General features: G+C 43.3%; 1 protein-coding gene across 1 annotated transcript; it reads right to left on the bottom strand.

Moving 5' to 3' along the window:
* Positions 1 to 1,657: 1,657 nt before the first annotated feature.
* ast (single-strand DNA endonuclease protein asteroid) lies at positions 1,658 to 11,371 on the bottom strand. The gene is made up of 3 exons (XM_050194379.2): positions 10,980 to 11,371; positions 6,529 to 6,733; positions 1,658 to 3,675 (listed from the first exon to the last, which is right to left on the bottom strand). Exons 1-3 carry the CDS (start codon positions 11,138 to 11,140, stop codon positions 1,939 to 1,941), a joined length of 2,103 nt encoding a protein of 700 aa, XP_050050336.1. The 5' UTR covers positions 11,141 to 11,371; the 3' UTR covers positions 1,658 to 1,938.
* Positions 11,372 to 13,407: the final 2,036 nt, after the last annotated feature.

Genomic DNA, 13,407 nt, shown 5'->3' with positions numbered 1-13,407 from the left:
ACAAAATTGAGCAGGGCGAGGAAATGTGGGAATTTGCAGCCATAGCATGGAGTTGCAGATGCAAAAGAAAGCAATAATCAGAGATTGCTGGGAGTGTCGTTTGACCTGCAGTGGACTTTAATTAGCCAGATGATGATGCTGACAACAGAAATCGGCTATTGTCTTCTATGCGACCCTCTTCAAGCTGTTACTGTAAAAGGAAGAGAGTTGGTTCATCCGGCCTAACCCATAAATACCATTGTTGCAGACCTTGTCTTAGGCGGCTAATGAGGCACACGAACAAACGAACTCCTTGTTTTTGGTTCTTTGATCACGACTACACTCTCAGACTGGTTTTGTGGTGTGTGCGTGTAGGACAACCACCAGAACGCTATTGTCATACCACTGGAATAATACTAGAGGACTGGATTCTCTGAACGCTAATTAGAGGACCCATATTCGTCGGACTTCAAGCATTTCTGATTTTGTTACTTTATGTTACAGGTGACGCTACATTACAAAGGTGAGTTTAGCTAATGCAGGAGGCAAGCTGAGCTTCCTAGTGGCAACACATGTGGATGCTTTTTCATTCAGTAGTGTACAAAAAACTGCTGATGTCTTTACTCATTAATGCAGTGCAGACACCCTCGAACATTACTTTCTCAAAGTGGGCACAGTAAACTGAAACATTGATGAAATTAAAAGATAGAGTAAAATCATCAACATTCCGGGAGCATGCTTCCTGGCAGATGCCATTTCTTTCCCACATTTCACGACCCGTATATAGGTTCTGCCATCCAAGTAGGCTATATAGGAGCACCAATGCAGCAAGTTTGTTCACATTGAGATAACATAGCTCCAACCAGCACACAAGAGCTGTGGTACAGCGATTACAGCAGCACACATTGCTGCTGGGATACAAAGGGTTAAAACTGTGTGCCATGTTGCAGTATTACATTTTGCTTCAACATAGGGTGACAGGCGGTTCCAGTGTTTAATTACAATGATTACTATGGTGTGCCAGATACAATCACCTTTCAGATGTTCCTCACCAGACTAGTTGCAATGGCATTAGATGTAAAATTAATGTAAATAATCCTCCTTATTTTCTATACCAAATGAACTTAACACAACCATTATATTTCACTTTGTTTAGAAATAACATGAAAACTTCATATTCGTAGGTAATTTTTGTCGAATATGATCATACTTGACCAGAAAATTCTGCTGTTCAAACAACAGTACTTTATTGAAACATGATATGAACGGCACTGTTTAGCCTGTGAAATGACCCTGCTGCACCCGCTATTCAGTTTTTTTAGGTGTAGAAGGCTGCTTGCACGATGATGCTTTTATTTTTTTTTTCTGAATAACCTTGGCAAGGGGGAATGGTAAGTGTTACACCGAATGATGAGGATTAAAACAATGTGACCTTGTTGTGAAATCTCAGTGCGAACAAAGCAACAGTAAGTGCAATATTTTAAGTTGTTAAATAAAAATGCAAGTTACAATATAAGGCAAATTAATGACACTTTTTAAATGCAAGATCATTTTGCACCACTGCATAAGCAGGCCACAGTCCAGCTCTGTGGAAGCAAGCAAGCCATTGAGATGAAGTCATGAGAAAGCTAAACATAATGGCTAATGAGCATAACTATGGTGAACCATCAACACAAGCTCCTCCAAGAAACACTTTTATATGACGTGCATACAAAACATCCAACGCACCCACTATGATGTAGTAGCAATAAAACACCTTTTATTGACTATGCACTGAACATGAAACATCTTTTTCAGCACCTATATTTATTAAAATATAAAAGGTGTCACAAGATGATTCAACATGGCAGGGATGCCTTTGAACATACATACAAATGTACACAAGGTGAAATAGATAAAAGCATTCCACGTGAAGTTTGGATGCATAATGAAGCTAATGCATAGCACACACACAGTCAATCATAATCCTTCCCTCAAAAGCCCTTCGAAGCGGTTTGACAGCAATCCAAATGAATCATCTTGCTGTTCCGTCACATCACAACTCTCGGCCTTCTCCCTCTTTTTCCTTTTCTTCTTTCCACCTGCAGCCGCTCCTGCACTGAAACTGTCTTCTGGCAAAAGGCCACGAATCTTCTTGTAGAAGGAAGAAAACTCTGTCTCAAGCACAGTTCCTCGTCCCAAATATTCAGCAATAAAAAGATCTGGGTTTACTCTATTATCCAGCTCCTTTGTGAAGTTGTAAAGAAAAGTGCCATTCAGAGTTTTGTGAAACTCAACATTTTTGCATGGTTCAAGCAACAGCCTGTTAAGAAACCTTGCAAACAAAAGGCACGTCTGCAGTTGACTGACCAAATACACCAGTTCAAAGTCAAAGCGCTTAGCGTGGTTGTGAGTGGGACGAATGAAGAATTTTGAAAAGTTTTTGTTCACGCAACATAGGATGTCCTGACTCAGCTGCTCTTCCACACCAGGTAGAATGTCCCCTATGCCTTCACGGCTTCGAACTGTACAGCCATTCCTGAGGAACTTGAGCTTCTCCGAAGTCTTTCGAGATGACAACTTCGTCCTTGGCAGAAGCTTCAATAGCACAATGCCCAAAAGAAATGAGCGAAAAAGGTTTTCACTAACTTTTAATTTTGAATTTTTCAGCCAGAAGCAGATAACTGTGAAGAGACCATGTAGTGATTCTGGACACTGATCTTGTATGCTTTCAACACCAAATATGCGAAAAAATAAATCCTTACGTCTCTGGTCTGTCAAAGCAGGAATTTCTTTCAACCGTGGAAGCTCCCCATAACCAGCTGCACTTAGGATGGGTTCAACAAAGCGACGAGTGATGTTCCGTCCTTCTCTGTCAAATTCTTCTACTGATGCCAAATCCTTGGACTTCGAATTCACGCTCAATACTAGGCCATAAAGGACTTGGCGCAGGGGCAGTGAGCATGCATAACTACTTTCCAACTCAAAACAATCAATCTGTGTCAAATGAAACACCTTGTGCACGGCTGCAATATTGATGAGGTATGGGTTAAGAATTCCACTGAAGTACAGTTCTGAAAACCATTCTGGGAAAGTGCCGTCTGCTGCATCCGTAAGAACCATTTTGGTTCCATCTTTCAACTTGTCAACAAATGGTGAAGTGCATACTTCATACCGAGACATGGTGTCCAAAATTACTTTGGCAGTGAACTCCCGCCTTGCTGTCTTTAGTGTCTGCATTATCTGGGATAACGCGAGATCAGAACTTGTTGTGCTCAACCAGTAGAGGAGGCCAACCATCTTAGTATGCTGCTTACTGATCTTTAATTTTTTACTCCTGAGTCGAGGAAGTTTGATGCTGTTGAAGAAGCCTTCAAACATTACACCATTCACAAAGTCATTTCCCATCAATGTAGCAAACAATGGAAGCATAGACTTATCAAAGCCTGGAAAATGGCCCAATAAGTTGTCTACATGATACCACCTGCAGGACAAAGCATTCATACTTTGACCATTTTCCACAGTCACTGTCTGCAGTGTTGTAGAGATTGAGTCGAGCCGAATAAAGCCACCAGTAAGGTTGAATATATAAAAGTCACTGTCCTGGCTGGCCACTGGACACTCATAATGGTTAGCAATGGCAGCGATTTCCTCATCAGCCTCAAAGCTGCACTGAAAGACTGGGATGCCAAGTTCTCGCACAACATCCTTGAACACCTGCAGGTAAATTAAAAAAAAATTATGTCAATGCAAGCAGGACAGCAACATAGCAACAGTACCAGTTTCTAATGCTATATATTTCGTAATAGCACTCAATTAAATTGCTTAACAATTCCTCAAATGAAAACAGCACCGGATGCTACATATTGTACCTATTGTATAAACTTGTGTAAGATCCACACTTTCTTTTTCACAATTTTGATTAGGTGCGGCGCTTACACAGGACCGAACCTTTTGGTCAAAATGGTGCTGGCGCAGCCAGCAACTTGTGCACACTCCAGATGTAACACTGCATCAGATTTCAATGCATAGCTCTCACCATCTAGTAGCAGCATGCAGAAGTACACAACACACAGCATTGGGGTGCCAAACGCAATTGCTTTTCTGTCGATCTTTTTTTCTCTCCAAATTTTAGGTTGCCAAGTTGAGGTTACAGCCCTTACATGAGTCTATACAGCATCTTAATTTTTTTCCTTCTTACCATTATCTAAGGGGCTCATACCAGCAATAATGGCACGTGAGCTAACGTTGAGGGAAAAAATGTAAAATAAAAGAATCCTTGAAAAATATGGTTCCTGACAATGTAAAGTTTTCAGTCAAAGCCAGTAGCTATTTCCTCAGAAATGTAAAGGTTGTGAAATAAGTCCACTTGGGCCAGAAGAAGAAGAAAAAGAAGAAGAAAACTCCCTGAACAGGAGGAGGATTGAAGCACTAAGTGTTACTAGAGTCTTTTGATACATTTTTTTTACTAGTCACAAAACTACTCCATCATGCTAGGGAGAGCTTCAGACACTGCCAACAGTGACTGTGCAGTGGCACCACCGTTTCAGAGGGGGCATGATGAGGGGGCACTCCATAAGCGGCACAGCAGCTGGCTGGTGTGTTTGTGTGATTTTTGTAGTGGCTTCATGTGCTCTTTCTGCCTTTTAGCATGTGCAGAGAAGCTCGCCTGGTCCTCAGGAGCTTGAAAAACAATGTTGAAGACCTGTTGTGTCAACAATGTCATTCCGGCTACAGAGTGGCGGGCAAAATGAGCTTCCAACCTTCGTAAAATCAATATCTGAGAGAAAACATCACACAGACAGTGTGACTGCTGCTGCACCTGTCCTTGTATATATATATTGAGTGTCGTAGCTATTGTTAGCCAAGCTATTAAATAGAAAGAAAAGAGTAAAAGAAAAGCACACTGCAACATACAATTATGAGACCTATGGTGCTCGGTCATCAGACCGCTTTTCTTTACTTTTGCAACTTGGCTAACATTAGCTGAGATACCCTACAGTTTTACGCTCTTAAAGTGAGTTGAAATGTGCTTCCGAAGTTGAAATGCATGACTGTCAGCCCTTGCCAGTCATTAAAATCGGGTTTGAGGCTGTGTTGATCTTGTTCAGCAAATGTTGGGCCTAGCTCAGCAAATGAGTTCGTGCACCCACTACCGAGGGACCTGAACTAAAATTTAAGTAATTAAGACAAAGGAAACTGCTTTGTCTGAGCAATTTTAAGTGTTATATGGTGCACACACAAGAAGCGGGTAGTGAGGACATGGCACAGAGTCAACTTCGGTACATCACCGTTCTCGATCAAAGGCAGCCAGTTGCACTCGCCTGCGCTTCCACCAACGAAATAAGACTACATATAGTGGTAGTACTGTATGTATTGTCCAAGACCTATAAAGAAGCTTGTAATATTTTTATGCTGATACATTCGTCTGCCTCTTATGCAACAAGTAACAGCTCCCAATAGTGCAGTGTGCCTGGCTCAGTTATGTGAGTATAACAGGCTTTGATGTTTTCAAAGAAAGCTACATGCTCTCTAACTGAGCACTGTACCCACAGGGTTTCCTTTGACAACACTGCATTGAGCAAACTGCATGCATGATTAAGAGTTCTAAAAAAAAGCAATAAGCAGTTATACATAACAGCCCCCCATCTCCCAGTCGTTTTCTAAGGGGCCCCTAAAGCTGCCGGTCGCTCAAATAATGCAGCTCGTCTCAGCTAGGGTGATGTGAGGGTGCTCATATTCGCAAATCGTTATATTGTGATTGTGCAATATTTTGTCATTATGTCGCATCAGTACTGTGTGGTTTACATGGTGCTTGAGGTGAACAACTAGCTGTGGCCGTACGTGCCGGTGTGAAAAAATGCAGAGCACGATCTAACCACCCCTTGCCACAAATATGTATGCTAAATGTCTTGAGAACGAGTAAAAAAGAAAGAAGGGGGAAAAAAAGGAAGAGAAAGAAAGGAAAGAAAGAGCAGCACATGAAGGAATCTCCAGCGGAAACTCTACAGCAGCCATGTCAGCGTGGGTGGCCGTTGTATTGTAGTCTAGCCACAAAATCATTTGACTTGTTTGCCGATGACTTCACTCCTGCCGACATCGCTATTGGCACACCACAGCTATAGCAAGAAGTCGGCAGATCAAAATCAGCGTCACATTAACCTAGTGCAATTGGGCCCCAAGCCCATCTAAATTATTCTAAACCACCAAAGCAAGCCGACAACTCCAGTGATCGTTGTTTCCTCATCTGCAATGGTGCCCCTAGTGGCAGCTGCTGTCTCTATAGCAAACTTGGCCTGAAGTTTCGAGACCAGTAGAAAAGCATTAAATGACTATGGTGTTACTTAAATCAGGGACTACTATACAATCATTTGTAAAAGAGAAGGCTGATTTACCACACCAATTCATGTCTTTAAATGCACATAGTCCTGACTTTGTAATTGGACAAATTTTATTATGTGTAATTAACTACAAAAACACTGACATAAATTTAATATCTTCAATTTTTATTCTATACTTAGCTTTCACCGATTCAAATTGCAGTCCCAATGACTGGACAGCACAACTTACTTCATGAGCAAGTATGGGAAGAATCTTTAAGTTGGGAGCTCCGGTCTTGGCAATGGCCTTGGCAGTGGCCAAGCGTTCCTGGAGGCGACGCTGGGTTGTCTTGAGCTTGCGGTTCGACACATCATGTCCACCGTCAAACACAAGAATGAGCTCAATGCCGCATGCCTTGAACACAGCAAAATAATTGCGTATCGCTGTTGCATACCTAGGGGACAAAAAAGCAAATGCACATTTAGTTATTGTACTCAAACATGGACCATGGATAAGAATACTGTGAGGCAAGCAACACCAGCTGCTGCCAGTAGATATAAAGCACTCAGAGTTATCCAAGCCTTTAAAAGAACCTTTGTTCAGGTCTCTTCGCCTGCAAAATTAAGCAAATGGCTGAAACGGGTCATTATGGCATATTATTACTACAGTCATTACAGAGTGAGACATCAATGACAGCATTAACTCTATATGCATACCTGCCAACCTGTGAGCTTTAAAATTTGTAAAAATCCTGCGGACACAAGGAGGAGGGTATAGCACATATTTCTTAGAAATTTGCACCGAGTACACACCTTTAGTGGAATACACACATGCTTTATTAGCAACAATCTACTCTCAAATACAGCAGACAAGCAGCAGCAAACATGGAGCAGCAGAGACTGATAAGCAACAAAGTGTCTTTAGATCAGAGTAACTCTGCGACACCCACTGTGATAGCCCAGTGGCTATGGTACAAGGATGTGTTCAATGCCGGATGCGGAGACTGAATTCTGATGGGGGCGAAATGCAAAAATGCTTATGTGCACATAAAAGAGCTCCAGGTGGTCAAAATTAATTCAGGATCGCCCCCTAAGGCATGTCTAATAATCATGGTTTGGCACGTAAAACCGCCCAATTAAATTCTTTTTCAGCTACTTTGCTCTTGCCCATTTAACCTGCTGTAGGAACTACAAAAATAAATTTGGTCAAAGCAAGATGGCATGCGGTGCCTTGCACTGCCAGAAGAGGGTGGCACAAGTGCCATCAATTTCTTTCTTGCTTGGGTCTTTTTTTTTTCTTTGCAATCTTGTGCTGCCCGATATTTCAGTACTTTCAGTACCTTTAAAAATTTTTCAGGAGCGGAACTTACTTTTGTAAAACAGGACTCAAAATTTGTAAAATTGTAGATAGAGCCCACAATCCTAAACTTTATGGAAAACTCTGAGGAGTTGGGAGGCATGTATGTTTCATATACCCCAGATGGCAATAAGTACTGCAGAGCAACCAAACAAGAAGTGAAGCACTCTTTGCAAACAAACAAACCTCACTTGCATGTCAATGAGCAACAAAAGTGGTGCAGTAAGCACATAATTTTTCACACTGCAAAATCTATTAAGGCAATAAAAAAGAACACCAGATATGGTCGAAAGCACATGAATCGTGACAGTGCTGACTTGTGACAGAGCCTTAGTTTCTTATATTATGAAGGTATGACTATTGTTTTTGTGCATGATGGTGTTCCTTTACATTTCACTACTGTCATGGATTAAACTTGCCACTAGGGAAGCACAATGTGAAAGCCTACTGTGCTGTGACTCAGGATGCAATTGCAGGTACAAGCAGGGCAACTGCACAAGCCATACATCAGTGACACAAAGCTGCGTGCAAAGCAACTCCCTTAATTTTATGCCACATGGAAGTCTCATTAGGTATTGCTTAAGTGGCTTGGGCTTTGCCTCAGTATCATGTCAGGGCTTGTGGTACTGCTGGCAAATAGCAGAGCGAGTTTATTGTAACAGCCACTAGTTAAGTGTGGGCACTACATTATTTAGGTGTTGCAGTATCTAAATTAATGCGGTACAACACTGAAAACTTTTTTCTGATATCCTGCAGTATTTGAAGGAATCAATTTTTCCTATAGGTAAATAATTCAGAATTTACACACAAATCGTGACTTTAAGAACTGAGATAGCAGTATTACAAATATGGTTCACTATGTTTTTTATTGTTTGCTCAAACTGTGTTGTTCATGCTGTTTTTTGGTTGCACATTGTGTGCTTGTTTTTCTTAGCATGCAGTGTATAATTTTTTTCTCGATCTTTCCTCATGAATTCCTTGTTCAAATCCCCCCGCCTTCTTTTTTCCTTTTCTCCTCATTCTTACGCTGTCCTGATTGCTTCGCTGGGGCGCAGATTGTACAGGGGTCAGGGCCTCAGTCAGGCGCATGCTAGCGCCTTTGGTCCTGACCCTTCTGGTTTTCTGTAAGCAAACTGGAGGATTTGTGAATAAATTAAAAAAAAGGTTACCCTCATTATAATGAAGTAACTCTACTTGAATGATCCCTCTGTTTCAAGTAAGTGGCAATTTTGACCAAGGTGCATGGATTCTAGAGAGAATTATTCTAAGCAGAGTGGTAGATGCCTGGTCAGAACAAAGAGCAAATATGATAAAGGGTGATAACTTTCCCTCATGTAATCCAGAGATAAACAGCACAGTGTATGGTTCACCAAATTGCGTGACCTCCTTCTGCCTTACTTATATCACTGTGGTAACCAAAGACAGAGGAAGAACAGGGAACTATCACATTTCAATGTTATATGTTCACAGACAAACATAATTTCACCAATGCCCGATAAAAGCCCAGGAATGCAGAAAAACCAAGCATCCCTGTTCCTCTAATTCTTTCTCATCAAGGCTGTATCATCATTTGCAACCAACTCTCTATAAAATAATTTTTAGAGTTTTCAACAAATTTCAAATACAATCTTAATTTATGTAGTAATGCAATTACTATGTACACAAGATGCTGCATTGCGCCTAGTACAATCCCTGCTGTTCACTTGAGCCGCTTCTTGACAGGTGTCAATACATGGGATGCTCAACTTGACACACTGAACTGAGGCTGTAGTAACAAGCAGACAGGCGTTGTTTATACAGGATTATGACTAAGGTTGAAGGTGGGCGCTGCAAGCTTTATCTTTTTAGGTAGTAGGGGTTAGGTGAGCATGTATTATTGGTTTCTTGGCTCAAACTCTACAGATGGCCAAATCTGCATTTCTCCTTACTAGTTACTTACAGCACATTATCTTGGTTCTCTGGAAGCATGCTGATTTCTTTTATAGAGAAAAATGGCACTATGGCCTTGGTGTGGAATATGGGTAAAAGAAGCGCGTGCACACACACACACACACACACACACACACACACACACACAAAAGAAAAGCACTTTCAATCTCAAAGTCAGTCCCAGCCAAACACGCTAACTCCCACAAGGAAATTGGCACCTGTCTGGCATGCACATCGTTCCTGAGAATGACCCACTCTAAGGAAAGTGAGTCGGGGATGCAAGCGCTCAATCCTTTTTCTCTGCAGGCCACTGCAGTCACAGACGAGATGCTGAATGGTCGGGCTGACCTCAGAAGTGCATGTACAGCTGACAACATGTATCGTTGTTGAAGTTTCTTCCCATTTTGTCACTTATACATCGGGTGGGCATCCCTTCTTGATTTATCGGTAGGCCACCTCCTGAGCACACGCCCTGTGGCTTTAGCATGGGTCACATGCATTAACAACTGAGCACCCTAGGGGTGCTTAGTTTACTATTTGGTAAAGGTACAGTGTTCAAAGGTATCTGCTGCCACAGCATACGTTGGTCTGCTTGTCAGGGGCAGCCTTCATCTTGAGAGGGTATAAGTCAGGTGATGCGATAGGGACAGACGTCCTCAGGTGGGAGTGGTCATTATTGGATGCACTTAGCTCAATGCTCGACACTCACTTCTTTGCTCTTTGCTCACTCATTTTGCTCACTTCTTTCTCCACACTCGGCTCCTTTTTATGCCAACTTCACTTCTCTGTAGCTAAGTTCTTCCATTTTCTGTTGCCGATGGTTGCACTCCTTGCCCAGCTTGTCTATTCGGGCACCGACCCTGTGGTTATTCGCTCACATTATGTAGGCTTTGTAGATAAAATGCGAAACTACTGACAATAAACTAAGTTGCTGCTAAGAGGGCAGCATTCACGATTACGCAGGGCAGAAGCATGGAAGTGTCGCTGGTGCGAACTATTGTAAACTTGCAGGCGGCTCAGCTGAGCAGCTGCAATTCCCTGGGCATACCGATAATAAAGGCTCGGACCCACTGAGGTCGAGCCTCTACTGGAGGCTGTCAACCTCAGCCGAGGTTGACTGAGCTTCCAGCGGAGGCTCGTCCTCTCGCTAGAGCATTCTGCTTGTACTGTGCGGCACGCACTCCTGTGTTTCCTGTCGTAAAGCTTTGGACTGTACATACATACTTAACACATAACAAGTGCTATTTGGACAGCAAGACTACTCAACAAGCTATGCTGCTGTTGTGCGCGGAAAAAAAAAAAAAGGATCGGCGAGTCACGTCACTAGCGTGAGCAAGCGAATAAATTCCCCCCCCCCCCCCCTAGGGTAACTAAAAAACCACAATCGCAGTGGTCAAATAAGCAAGTGTCCTCACCCATCATAGTCGCCACCGTAGACACATTCGAGGTTTGACGTAAAGTAGATCATGTAGATGAGATTGTTTCCGTCAACCACTAACTTTGTGGAGTGCAAATTCCTCCATTCCGACAGGTCAGGATTAAGAGTGAAAAATGAACTAAGGCCGTGGACACCCATGAGTGCTCGCGTAAAGCAGCCGACGGCTACCGTCTGGCCCGCTAGCGGTTAGCTTTGGTCACCTTGTCATGTTGTACACGGCCATACAATCGGTTACCAAACTCGGCTAACTACGACAGGCAGCATGGACAAGCACAGTATGACAGTATATGAGCACGTTTCACCACGTTTTACCGCCGCAACAAATGTAGAATCTCGTCCACACACAGAATACGTTTGGATTCAGCTAAAACTTGGATTGGATTACTCCGACTATTCTGGAGACCATAGTCAGGCCCAAGGTCGTGGTCAAGCCATAGCCCTGCTCGACAGCTTCGCTTGACTGACTGGGGTACAGTGTCGCAGAATCCCCTATTCTAGTACACTGTAACTGGGGCCGTAGTTGACAAGGCGAAGCGCGCGCGCGACACAAGTGCACAACCCAGAGACGAAAGAGCACAACTAGGGTCCCTAGCACAACCCAGAGAGAGAGAGAGAGAGAAACGCACGGGACAGAACAGTGAAAACATAGGAAAAGGGTACGGGGCTTACCTATCGGAAGTGGAGGGGAGAAAGGGGGGGGGGGGCGGAACTTTCTCTCCCACTGTCAAAAGTGGGAAGGAGGGGAGTACGTGAGTCGCCCCCTCCCGCCACACCCTTTTGAAAGCGGGCACTTTCGGCTGCGCGCTGGAACGACCAGCAAAACTAATAGCAAATAAGTCAAAATTACAATGAGGCGAATTGATATTAATTTTTCAGAGATTACAGAACGCTAATGTTTCACGTGAGAAAGCAGCAAACCAAGCATTCATTTCCATGTGGCCGCTTGTAACAGCTGTAGTAAAGGTGGTTCCGTAACAACAACCTTCGCTCGTTTCTCGTACAGTCATACAGCCGATGCACGGCTTGAGCAGCGGGGTTAGCTGCTGTCGCATGAGCCCGCGGTTACTGATGGGCCTAAGTGATTCCTCCGAGGCGACACGGGCGTCTGGGTCGCAGGCTGTGTCCAATGGCCTCGCGTCCGTTATGTGCGGACGTTACGCAGGGGCTTAGAGGCAGAGCCTGGCGGCAATTCGATAGACATCCAAATCATGTCCGAATGTCCGTGCACCGTTTCGGAAACAAATAGGACATCCGTCGGACCTCTGTTTTTAAATGTCCGACCATGCACGTCCCGAGGACATACAGCGTACGGACCTTTTTCAAGCTTGTATATGACGAATTGTCCTCCAAAAAGCTTTGTTTTTGAGTTTCTTCGTAAGAGAATTATGTTTTTATCGTGTGCTCGAGTTACAATTTCATGCTATCATTTCTGCGTCTCATGCGTGTCTTGTGAATTTTCTGAGGCCATTTATTTTGATAGCTTCAATTAGTTCAATATGCCACTTAATTGTGCCTTTCAGATGGTCTAGAAGAATGAGGAGTACACTGCACTTCCGCGTGCTCGTGTAGTGTGCACGCAGTTTATCAGTTCTTGCTGAGCGAGCGCTCTGCCCTTTACACGTGTCACTCAACGTGCGCTGCGAACGTGATCGATATTCATTATAGCAAAGACTGCGCAAAAGGCCCTGACATGTTCGTGAAATGTGCGCAGCATGTCCCCATGATGTCCCTCGCGAACTTGCAAGGGATGTCCGCAGGATACGGAAAGTGCGAGCAAACGGTCGTGGGAGGGACATATTCAAGACATCCTATATCCATGTCCTGGTTGTGGATGTACACAGCATATCCACTGGACATCAATGCAGCAACTGTGAAGATGAAGCATTGCTAATTACGCGCGAACGTGCTTTTTACATAGCTCAAGTTCACCTGCAACAAGGAACCTGTGGTAGAAGCTAAGCTTAAGAATTAGTGTCACGTCAATGATGCACGTTAAAGAAAAAAATATGTTTTCTAGATGGATTCCGGTTTTCGTGGTCCGACACTGCGTGGAGCGATATATTGCTACAAAGCTCAATCCAATGGGAGATGAGAAAAACGCAAACGGGAATACTTCGTATCAGAATTGAAAATAGACTCTGAAGAGCCCGGTTAAGCTAAGCGGGGTAAGTTTGATTGATTTGGTTTTCGTCAAACGATACAATGTTTTTTGTGCGATATATTGCTACTTAGCGCAATCCAATCACGGATGAGGGAAATACGAACGGGAATAATTTCCATCATAATTGAAGATCGACTGTGAGGAGTCCAGGGAAGCTAAGCGGGTAAGTTTAGTTGATTTTAGTAGAACGATACATTGTGTGCCTCTTTTCCTCTACAGTAATTGCTGTAGGGGGAAAATAGGC

This window comes from Dermacentor andersoni, chromosome 1, assembly GCF_023375885.2.
Source record: "Dermacentor andersoni chromosome 1, qqDerAnde1_hic_scaffold, whole genome shotgun sequence".
Classification (NCBI taxonomy): domain Eukaryota; kingdom Metazoa; phylum Arthropoda; class Arachnida; order Ixodida; family Ixodidae; genus Dermacentor; species Dermacentor andersoni.
This window is presented reverse-complemented; position numbering and strand designations above follow the sequence as displayed.